The 12,541-nt window shown below is 34.7% G+C and overlaps 1 protein-coding gene across 6 annotated transcripts in view; it reads left to right on the top strand.

Moving 5' to 3' along the window:
* Nucleotides 1-12,321, top strand: part of LOC124160620 — a 52,399-nt gene extending 40,078 nt beyond the window's left edge. For all 6 annotated transcript variants that reach the window (XM_046536538.1, XM_046536529.1, XM_046536520.1 and 3 more), the window contains 4 exons: nucleotides 77-203; nucleotides 2,730-2,853; nucleotides 6,219-6,409; nucleotides 7,351-12,321. In XM_046536538.1, coding sequence (XP_046392494.1) covers nucleotides 77-203; nucleotides 2,730-2,853; nucleotides 6,219-6,409; nucleotides 7,351-7,651 — 743 coding nt within the window. In that variant the 3' untranslated portion in view covers nucleotides 7,652-12,321. The remainder of the gene's footprint in view (nucleotides 1-76; nucleotides 204-2,729; nucleotides 2,854-6,218; nucleotides 6,410-7,350) is intronic.
* The last annotated feature ends 220 nt before the right edge of the window (nucleotides 12,322-12,541 follow it).

Genomic DNA, 12,541 nt, shown 5'->3' with positions numbered 1-12,541 from the left:
AGCCTAACTTTTAGGTTTGGTATTCATTATTTTAGCATTTATTTTTTCAAAGTCTTGAATGTGTCTTCTTTTTCAGGTACATTCCAGAAGGTTGACTTTGTGTTTTTGGTTGGTGTTGGTGGAGGAGTACCTCATTTCACTGATTACAACCGCCATGTGAGATTAGGTGATGTTGTGGTCTCCCATGCTACAGATGATGGAGGGTAATTTCTCATTTAAAGTAGTAATGATTATAATATATATTTGGTGATGAATGAATACAATAATGTCTGTGTGTGAGCATTTTTTATAGTGTGTTCAGTTATGGCACATTTCCTGCTCTCCTGTGTTTTGTGTTAGAATTCATTTGCTTTACATTACTTACTGTACTGGTAGATAGGTCATGCAGTATTTCTAATATTTTATGCTTTTTGTGAGCTTACATGAGGATATTTAGCCAATTATGCCTGGATATAAACTGCTTGCTTAATAATATCTGTCTTGATGAGGCGTTCTTCATAAATTTTGCCCATCTCTCTTTTCATAATGAAATTTTTTGATTGCTCTACAAAACTCATCATTTTCATTATTTGAAAAATGTGTGTCTTGATCATTTTCATGAATTGATTGCCCGAAGAAATGAAATGATGTACCATGAAAAATGAAACAATATTGTGGACTTTTACCTGAATGTTATCCACTAGAGTTTATAGGAGAGGTAGCTGGTGTGGAGAATATGAATACATTGTAGGGGACTGACCATCCCAAGTTATTGAAGGGAAGCTGAAATGGATAATTTAAAATTTAATTCAGTCACAATCATTGTTATTTTGTGTGTTAAATAGGGTGGTTTCCTATTATTTTTTTATTGCCTAAATCGAAAGATTATTACTCCTGGAGTACGTATTTCACGCTTTTAGATTTTTAAATGACGATATCTATTTTTCGCGATTAAATGAAAAGTTAAAATTTTCAAGCGCGCGAAAATGCGACGGCCAAGTAGGAATGATGGGAAAACTCTGTGTGACGTCGTTCTCGTTCCCGCTGCCACAACTGAGGTGACCTTGGGGCAAGACTTTGACGCAGGATGCTAGCAGGTAGCGCTTGGCTTAAATAAGGATTATTAATAACTTATTAAACGAGGAAAACTTTCCGACCTTAGCCAGTTTTAATAAGTGATTGTTAAGACATGTTTCCCTGAGCTCTGCGCCTCATGCATGCAATGGTAACCTCAGACGACTTATAACTCCTATCTTCTCGTATAGAAACTAGGTCCCTGTGACGTCACGTGGAGTGGCATCACATGGGCGCCAATCTGGCCCTTTTCAAATGAGGATAAAAATGGACCATTGCCATTCGTCTAACCCGGTATTTCTAAAACCAAATAATTTGTATATTATGAATACACTAATGGTGGGTAACGAATCGCAATCAATGCCTTTCGTTTTCTTTGATGAAGAAAACCACCCTATTGTAGCAATTTTGAACATTTGAACATGCTAATGTCTACAAAAGCATATATGTAATGTTACTAGTGAGTAGTGATAAGTACGGAGAAAAGGAGGAGTAGGAGGAGGGAAGGAGTGGATGGATCGTGGAAGGAAATGATGAACATTGGAATAAGTGAACAATGGGTAATGGGTGCTTTACTGTATAGCCTCATTGTAATTGTGAAGAAAGGGTGGAGAATCTGTCGACTTACCAAAAGTTTTGGAGAAAGTGGCTCGAAACACTTTTAAATCTAAGTGCTGGAACATTACTTTTAAATTCAGTTAACTTTGAATCATCATTATGTATTGAAGTCATACCCCTATAAAGTTATCCCTTCAAAAATTTCAATGCATAGTTTGTTAAATATTTTTGTGGATAACCTAACCTTTAATTCACACCTTTAATAATAATAATAATACTTTTTTATTATTTTTATTAAAGGTGTGAATTAAAGGTTAGGTTATCCACAAAAATATTTAACAAACTATGCGTTGAAATTTTTGAAAGGATAACTTTATTATTTTAACCGTATTATCTTATCTTGTTTTATTTTCAAAGCACTGCAGGAACAAGTGACTTTGTACGCAGTCACGCACACGGGTGCAAAGTTAAATACACCAAAGGATGAAGTTCGCCATGAAAAAATATTTGACTTAAGACCTATCCCGGCTAAGTCAAATATTTTTTCATGGCGAACTTCATCCTTTGGTGTATTTAATTTTGTTTTATTTTGTTGTACATATAATGGTTAGCAAAGTGTATCATTGTTAACTGAATTGTCTCATATATTCTGTAATCCCAAAATTATCAGCTGGGTGTGGATACAAACAAGTCCATGAAATACAATCAAAACATCAAATATCTAGTCAAAAATTTTAGATGCACACATCAGGTTCATTTATGGGTCATAAATTAGGATATTAGTTGACAAGATTAGAAGTTCATATGAGCCCTAAGTGCATTGCGTTTACTAACCATTTTTAACCTTAAAGTGTGGGTGGCATAATAGAGTAAAATTATATCTTCAAAGCAAGTAATACACCTAGCCCGTATCTGTTATATTTCTTTAGCTAGGCCAGTACAGTAATCCTTAGTATGCATTCAGCTGTGCTGTTGTACTACATCTTGTTTTGGTTGTGAAGTTCACCCAAATTTGGAAAACATGACGTCACTTCTGGAAACCTGGGAAATGTGCCCAAATGTATTGGAATTTGGCCCAAGCATGTATGTGCTACATTTTAATGGCAATCATTTTCTAGGTATATATACGTCTACTGTGAAGGAGCAAAGCAAAAGGAGGATGGGGTCTATGAATTTGAAACGAAGAAGTGGAAACCTGCAAATCCTGTTTTACAAGAAATAGCAACTAAATTAAAGACTCAGGTTAGTGTATGTAATTTTTCACCCATATTTTTGGTGAGGAATGGCTGTAATTAGTTGTCAATTAGGGCAATGAATAAAGTTGAACTTTCATTCATAGGTCATGGTGTGGTTATTGGAAAGCATTTTTGTGCAGACCTCGACGATATCCCTTTTCATAGTGCCTAGTTGATAGTGGGACTTAGGAATGAACTTCACACAACCTATATATACATATATATAACCTGTATAATCTGCCAAGGGCTATACTAAGGGTCTTAGCATAGTTCTTGGCAGATTAATATCTATTCTCCACCAGTAGATGATTGCTTAGTTAATCAAAAAGGTGGTTTTGGATGTATGTACTTATTTTTTTCTTCTTAAATTGTCGTTTGGATTTTCCTGACTTCGAATGATTACATGGACTTTATTTGGCTTTCATTTGTGGGTTAAATTTTCTCATTATGCCTTCAAATCATGGTATTAATGATTGTTCGATATGTGTAATGGAGTTGGTGATAATTTATAAAAAAATTATAATCACTTTGAGTGAAGAAAGAGAAAAGGTTTAAAATGAGAGAAATGATAGTAAATGTTCACTAATGAAGGTGGAAAATAAGTGGAACTAAAATCACTAGATAGAGGCATATGTTGTATTCTGTCTTGTTTTATGACTATCCTATATTATGTTATATGAGTTGCTCATAATTTCTGTTCTGAAAACTTCCATTTTTATTCTTAAGAATTTCTTGACAATTGCCTATTTTAGATACTTGCCATTGTATTCTTGTTCTCATAAATTCATTTCATGTGAATTCAGGGAATTGAGGGTGAGTTGAGGAAAACATGTACATATACTGTATTGTAGAAAACATTTGCTTGTTTGAACTTGAAGCTATGGTCATTGCTTGCAATGCTTCCTTCTAAATTTTCCATTTACTTGATATGATGCTGATGTTTGATTTTTTTTCCTTTTTTGTCATATGTTTTTAAATACGTATGATATTTTTCTTCTCCTTTTCATTACCTGAATATTTTGGTAATGTGAATTGTTTATAAATTGAAGCCCTTAAAGTTCATTTTGTGAATTCGGGATTCTGTGGATATATTGTTGCATTGTTGTGATTGGATGGCAAAGGTGGCATGTTATATGTGCTATTCAGAAGCTGTAATGGTAATCGTTATATAGATGTAAAATACATGCCTGCACACTCATGCAAATCAAGGTTCAGAGGGTGGTCACAAAATTAGTCCCTCTGAGAGTCATGGGTAGTATAATACAGGTACCTTTTGGCTATAGAGCTTAAAAAGAAATATTTGTTTTATCTTCTCGATGAATGTTTTGAAGTAGGTGTGGTAAGAGTGTTGAGATTAAGTACATATATATTATTTATGGAAATTTCCTTCTTATGGAAGCATTTAATCGCCCTATTAGGCAAGTTGATTGGTTGGGCCCAATTTTGCAAAAGAGGAATTTTGCCCTATCTAAAGTTGGTTAAAGGAAGATTCTAGTTACGTTATTAATAATTGTCATATGTCTCTATACTGGAGTATATATTGGCTTATATTGCATAGGAAAAAGAAAATGAGAACTGGAAGAATCGTAGTAAAACAAGCAACATACAGTAGAAGCCTGGTTTAAGGAGTGCTAATAATCCCTCGGAAATTATTCGCTAAACCGAGCGCTCGTTGTATCCAAAGATGTTGAATAAACCCACCGAAGTCTCATAATAGTTTGTTTTTACAGTTTGCAGTTTTTCTTTGTTTCCACGGTATTTAACGAAGTTAAACACCTTAAGAGTGATTATCAGATCCTAGTTTCTTTCTTTGTCATCCTAGTTTGTTCACTACTGGACGAATGTTTTCTTTCTTAAACATTGTGAACAACGTAAATGACGAGACACCAAACCGCCTCCGGATATCAGTCTTTGAAGTCCAGCTACTTTCACACTCGTCTATAATTTTAATTTTGGTATTAGGCCCAAATATTTACTTTTCCCGGATATGATGCACTTGCACAAAACACCTGACACTATTACGCCCCTTAGACTAAGTACACTCCACCCCTTCAAGCGAATAAACTCCCTCCACCCCTTACCCACACCCCAACTCTGTGTTGCCGTGTGATTGGGCACATCCAGTTGATGGGATGGTAGAAGTTTTTCATTCGCTTTCTTTTGCTGAATGCTTAGGCCCCATCAGCCCTCTGCCTTGAATCGTGCTCAAAGGATCAGGTGCATTGAATTCACCCCTCTATACAGTCTGGCCACCGAGAATTGTCGGATGACAGTCAGAAGGGCCTAGTTGAGGGTTGGGGGTAAGGTTGCGAGGTAAGAAAGGGAATCGCCCACGTTACATGTGAACAAAATGCTTCCGTGAAGAAATTAGCTGGAAGGGACGACGGCCTTGAATGACCCAAAGGAACAATCCCTTGTTTTGGTGATTCGAAGAAAGGCTTGTTTTGGTGTCTCAGGCTTGTTTCTTTGCTTCATATGCATGTGACAATGTTGTATGACTAGGCGAGGGTGTGAGGTGCATTTTGGGGGCAGTGATTGGCTGCAAACCATGCTGGCACTGGGCTTTCCGCCCCTCTTTTTGGGCCGTCATTGGATAACTCTTGCCGGCCGGACTGTAGTCTCTGTGGAGGGTTTTTAGGAGAGCGATTGCAATTATATAAATATTTCACTTAATGTACAAAAAATTCAGTTCCCCCAAAAAAAGAATCCGACAATGTTGTGCTTTCAATTTCCATACATAACTCGGAAAAAGATGGAGGAGGTTTCACTACAATTTAAGTTCCCTTGCTTAAGATGTAACCGATTATATTATTATAGTGATGAAGCCAGTCAAAGAGGATGGGGAAATAACTCCCTCTCCCACTGTCATCGTCCTCCTATTCCCCTCCCACTGATAACTGGGCCTAACAAAAGAAGAAGGTTAAATGGGATTGTGCTGAGTGTACTCAATGCCATAAATCACATTAATGCTTGGACATGGCTGGTTTTAGGTGTAGTAGATCTGATGCATATCTTATATTTTTAGTTTTATAAACAGATAATACAAAACGTAATAGTTAATGCTTGCTCAGCGGTGTTTTGCCCTAGAGAGATATCTGTCATAATATGGAGCGTACACTGTGGAAGGAACTTTTTGACTTTGCTTAATCCGATTTATTTTACATGTAAAACATTGGCCGTTTGGCAGTACAAAACCTAGCACTTACTGAAACACGATTCTCGTAAAATGTGGTACTTGCTAAACAGGGCTTCCTTTGATATGGCTAGGGGTTGCTGACCACCACCTCTAGCCATCTACATATCTTTTGCCTCCATATGTGTTTGAACTTTGGGGTGAAGGTATTCTTATTCAGTTTTTAAAATGTATTGCAGTCTGAAGTAGCTGATCCCAGTCCTGCATGGATGCCTTATCTAAAGGATGGTCTTTCATTGCTTCAATCATCTGAGAGTGAGCATGATTTCCAAATGCCTCCCGTGGAATCAGATAAGCTGTATATGCCTATAGGTGCCAGGGAAGTCATAGAAGTGGCTCATCCTGCACCTGGAAGTGGAGATTTGATAAGGTGGGTTCTCGTTCTTTGCTACTTATGTAACAGCTTATTTAAGTCCTTTTTGACGTTCATTCACAGCCTTACATATTCTAAATGATGTCAAAATATTATTAGCCTTGCAACTTGGTTATCAAACATTTGAGACATACTTATAAGTTAATGAAAGTCTCTTCATTTCGTTTTTCCTTTGAAAAATAAATAAACTTAAGAAAAAAGTATTATTAGATTTTCTGTTGACCTTATGAGCTCAAATGAAAGAAAGTGTTGCTCTGTAGCTGGATTATAAATGTTACAGCTGTCAATATTTAGAGGTCCAAGTCATTCCTCATTACTAGGATAACCAATTGCCATGTTTCATTTTGAATTTATAGCAATAATTTGGAGGGATTGTTGTGTTGAATGTGAACTCTTGAAAACAATGGAGAATGTACAAAACCTTCACCTCCCACATTTAAATGTTTTGCTTGGGTTTGAGGGAAGGTTTGCAACTTGAAAAGTCAGCACGCTGATGTTTCCAATTTCTCTCTGCAAAACATATCATAATTGGCTGGTTAAGTCTTGAGATGCCTTATGATTCGTGGGAGAGATCATTAAAAAGCTAAGCAGCTCTGGAAGAAAAAGCCTTTTTTTCTGGGCTAATTCTAGGAATATTTAGTTGTAAAAATTTTCAAAATATTGATATCTTTGTTTCACTGCTCCTTTAGCCTCATTTTGACCTATATTATGAGATTGAATTATTCTATGTTTTCATCCGTTGTAGAAATTGTTACGTATTTACTTATCCGGAGTTTTTATCCAAATCTGTTGTATTTGTCATCATTAGTTTTTCGTACTTGTCCAGAAAATGGTTTGAATGTGCATTTGATTGAGTAATTTGTCTGTTTTATGCATGCATTGTAGTTCTCTCATGCTTATTTCTCACTAATATTAAATAACATATTCATGTGTGGTAGGCAACATGGAAGCCCTCGAGTCCACATGGGACCTATTGCTGCTGGAAGATGTATCTCCCGAGATGAACAAATGCGTCAGGCATTTGCAGCTGAGACGGGAGCATTGGCCTTTGACTCTGAATTTGATGCTGTAGTGGAAAGCATTCTTGGCAACTGCAGAGAAAGTTTTGTTGTTGTCCGAGGAGTAGCCGACTACCGGGATGGTTCAAGGCGTGGGGAGTGGCAGCCGTACGCGGCTCTGGCAGCTGCAAGTGTGGCAAAGGCTATTATTTGTGGGATGGATCCACCCTCTGATACTTAAGTTAATTATATTTTTAAAGTTTTTGAATGGATGGAAAGGATGGGAAACTTGGTTCCTAATGATGGAATCCTATAGAACTGCTCAAATATGGCATGAATTGAGAACAAGGATGGTGTTTTAAAGTCTTAGGCTTTCTGGAAATAACTTTTGGTTCAGCTTCGGCATTGATCATATGATTGTCATTTTTTCTGCTGTTGAGAAACACATCATTCAGCTTATATGTTTTGTGCCATCAAGTAAGTTCAAGTGTCCATTCTTGAAAATGAACAATGAAAAGGTTTTCTTTTCTAATGATTGGAAGAGCGTGGAAGCTTGTGTAGCTAATACTTAGGGTCATCAATAGGATTTGCCTAGTAATTTTTAATTTGAAATAATTAATCCACTTTTACTCTATTGTGTTGAAAACATTACCAATAGAGACTTGGCTGAAATTAGGTTTTACTTCTGGTCTTATTTTATTTCTGCTTTTAACTTGTTATCAGATTATAGCATATCAGAGTAAAGCTGTATTTGTTTAGAAGTGAGCAAAAAGGAAGATCTAAATAGCACTGACTGTATGTCGTGCTGTCCTGATAATTTGATTGAATTAGGTGTCAAGTACTGAGTGCTTGTCATTCTTTTTTCTTTGTATTCCAAATTTTCTGTTAGCCTAAGCATTTTTTTTAAACCTTAAACCATCTTTTAAAGCTATGAAAGAGTTAAAGGTATTATTTTGATAGAATATAGGTGTAAGATTTCATTGAAGTTTCTTAGAGAAAAATATTTTTACCTGCCTAAAATTGCTGCTCTGTGATACCCCTATAGTTTTTGATCATTTATACTTTCTACACTATTTGATGCTCCATATAACAGCAGGAAATTAGTAATATTTTTATATTGCAGCTATATGCAACAAAATTTAAAATTTCTTTCCAAGCAACTTATTTTGATGGGAAATAATAATTTTGTATTCTTTTAATTATTGTGTATGGATATAATGTGGTCCTTAGAATCTGTCAAGTTATTTTATTTGCTCTGAATAAGCTCATATTATGACCCTTAATTTGGTTGCATTCAGGATTACAACTACGTATTAACTTGTGAGAAGTCAGGTTCATTTGATGTACCGGTTATTTGGTTAGTATGTTTCCTGCAAATATTATTTAAATTTATTTTCTGTGATGAACAGTTTTCTTAGTTGAAAAATCAAATTCACTGCCATTTTGCCTTAGTTATCAGTGTATAAGGGCTAATTGCCAGTATGTTAGTGAAAATTTTGTAGTGGAAATTTCAATTTGATAAAAATTTCAGAAAGTGTTCGAAGTAGTATAAATTAAGTACATAGATGATACAAAACTTTGCTTTCTTTCAAGTATATGAAGATATAATATCCATTGACATATGAATTAATTTGGTTTAACTTGCTCTTTTTGGTATCTAGTATGCTGTCGCATCTCTTAGGAGGAACTGAATATAAAAGCCCTTAATTTTGTTATGACTGTTGTTCATGCTTATCATTTATTGGCTTTTGGAGGATATACTTAAAAAAAATGATGCCATTCAAAAAATGAAAAGTTTCAGATGAACATGTTGTTGATAATTTAGTTAGCACATGGTATATTGTAGCATGATAATTAGCTTTTCCTAGTGTAATGCATACAGCATGACCTATTCAGGTGGCTAATTGAAATACGTTTCAAGCATAAGTGTTGAACAATATGTATTGACGTTGACATTATCAGAAAGAATTATTAATGCAGTTGATTCCTATTAAATACAGACTGAAAACTTGACCAAATGATGATAGGGGTGTCAAATTATAAGTGTGTAATAACCATTCCAATGAAACTTTTTCACTGGATTGTATAATTTAATTTATTGATTGGTGCCTTCTCATTCATCAGGCAAAGTAAAACTAAATATAGCAAGGCACCACATTTTAATCATCTGAAATTGAATCAGTCTTGGATATCATTTAAGGCATTTAAGTGAAATAACACACTGCTACTTGGGATTGGTTAATCAATGCAATGCTTACTTGTAGGTAAAATCTGCTGAGAACGACCTTTTTCACAATGTTATATAATTAATTGTTTTCATTCTGAAGTGAGTACCTGGGTTATGGCAGCAAATGAACTTTTTGAGTTATGTTTTTTAAACTATCAGCATGTCTTTGCTAAAAATTCCTATTAGTTTTCCATTAATCTGTTTTATTTGGTTGCAGTTTTGACAGTTGTCTTTTATTTATGAATTTTTAATGGCAAAGTCTCTTTTGGCAGCCGTGCTAAATGTAATAAGCATAAATATTAGACGTGCCAATTCTTTTGCATATAATTCCCGTAAACATATTGAAGTGGTCTGCCAAAAGGTATACAGAGGTGATATACCATAGTCAAAATGCTATGTTATGTATTTTAGATGTGCTATGTTACTGCCAGTTGCAGTTGCTTCAGGTTTAGGGGGCCTAAACTTAGGAATCAGTCAAATGTCGCAGAATTTTTTTGCGAGCGATTTCCTTCAATGTATCGAAAGTACTGATTATTATTTCTGCATCTATCAACAAAACATAATTATATCTCCCTTGTTATGTCAAAGAATTCAAATAAATTGTTCATCGCATATTTTCTACTGGGGCCCTCATACATATTAGCATATGTAGGGTAAGCATCTTGTGGTATGAATTCCCATAAATGTTTTTCTTGGTGACTGAATATTGGTTAGTAATATAGTATATAGCCTCTAATTGTTATTAATACTGTCTCAGGGAAGAAATATCTATTTCTGACCACTTATATTGTGATTGTGAAGAACTGTATTTACATATTTCATCATTTTACTTATGATTTCTCATTTTTTGTTAAAAAATCATCTATCACTTTTGATAGTGATTCCAAGTGACATTAATGTTGTTTTTGTCCCTGAGAACTGTAACTCATCTAGTATGAGTCAGAGGTGTGAGGACTGTGTTTGCAAGTGGAAGAAAATTTGCGTGCTGAGATGATGAAACACTATAGCTTACTCTCTATACATTCTGATGTTTACTCTGTATCACCTTGAGGGGTGTCTTGACACTGTTCAGAATTATTTCAATCAATTTTCATTCTGAACGGTTAATTCCTGTTAGTTGCAATGCGATCAGAATTTGCGTTGCTAGAAAAATTTCACAGCTATGACTCACTGCGTGGGATCATATCATCATCAGAATGAAAATTGTCCAACAGAACAAATTTTGATGGCTTTGCAAGTAATCATAATCTACTGTTCCGAGTGGAAACTGATCAGTATAATTCCAAACAGAGTCGAGAACATCCCTCCTGGGCATTTTTGATAGTTGATGGAGGAAAAATATAGACTTTTTATGTGAAGCAGGATAATAATGTACAAAAGAATAGTGGACCCACTATAGTTATATAAGTTTTACTTGAACAATCTTTGTTTGTGCTTTTTTTTGAGATCATCATTTATTTTTTCTTATCTCAGTTTTTTAAACTCACTTCTCTATTTGACATGGGTTCCTGCAAGGCAGTTAGCATTGGTTTATATAAATTTGTGCTTTGTGTCAATTGTGACAGCTTGACCCATTCACTGCTAAGCCCTCAAAAAACAGCCTAATCATCTTCACCCTGAATCGGCATGCGCTGAGGGTGGGCTATGCTCCTTCACATATTTAAAGGTCTCAAATTTTATTTTTTTGGGTTATATTCACAATTTTGGCTCAGCTGTGAATGGGTCAAAGAACTCATAATCCAAAATTTGACTTGCTGCATTTAATGTGTCATATTTTCTTCCGATGAAGGTTTTTTTAAGAGAAATTTATGTAAGGTATATTTAAGTAATTTATTCTCATCTCTACTAAATATATTTTCATTGTTAATTGTAGAATTTACAATTAAATTATCCAAGTCACTAAGATGTTAGATATTTTTAGTATACAATGTTGATTCATGGATGAGATGAATGAATGCTAGAAAAGTGATTGAACTGTAAGTTGGCATTTTAGGTATTTTTTGGAATTTTGATTCTGTTAAAACTTAACACAGTGCCATTGAATGAGGTGTGTGACCACAAATAAATTGGTATTAAGAAATTGTGCCAAGAAGGAGGAAAATATTGAAGCCATATTGGTAATTGAAAGTCAAGATCTTGAGTGTGGGACTTGATTAGCGATAAACTTTCAGGCAGAGCTACTTTTAGTTTAAGAGAAACATGCTAAGAATAGCCAACTTCATGCTTATTAAATTCTTTGCACTAATAATAGAGGAAGTCTTTGTTAGCTATTGAAACTTCAAAGATAAATTATCATTTTTATGTAAGTGGTTTCATAGTTGTTCTAACTCCTTTAAGAGTCTTTCCTATGTGAAATAGTTACCGATGAGTGTATTTATTTGGGCCAAATAGAGCATTATTTATTCTTGGAAAATTGCCCTTTGTACACTCATTTTTGCTGACAAAGCCCAGTCAAATCAATAATTTGCTATCATTTTTATCCAAAGTATGTATGATATAAAATGTATGTTGTATAAGTAAAATTTTCTAGTCTTTTTGAGAATGTTATCAGTGTTTAGTGTAAATTAGGTATAAACTGTGCACTTATTATTTATGCAATAACTAATTTATGTTGTTATTATGTACATAGTGTCCCTATTACATGACCAGTGAAACAAATAAAATTTTAAATTACTTTGGTGTAACTCTGCATTTTTTTATTCCCTGAATTGGCTTAGCTGCTGAAGTATTCAATCTTCATCAATCAATGTTTATTACCAGCCATCTGAATATTTAACTGCTTAGCTATTTTAGAATTTTCAACCTCTAAGGTAATCTTGGGACGCTCATGAGGATATACTCAAAATTATTATTACAGTAGTGAAGGGAAAACAAGCCAAGTTCGCTGATCTGAAATGTAGTTGC

The sequence above is a fragment of the Ischnura elegans genome, chromosome 1 (genome assembly GCF_921293095.1).
Source record: "Ischnura elegans chromosome 1, ioIscEleg1.1, whole genome shotgun sequence".
Taxonomy (NCBI): Eukaryota; Metazoa; Arthropoda; class Insecta; order Odonata; family Coenagrionidae; genus Ischnura; species Ischnura elegans.
Note: the sequence above shows the minus strand (reverse complement) of the source record. Positions and strands in the feature narration are given on the sequence as shown.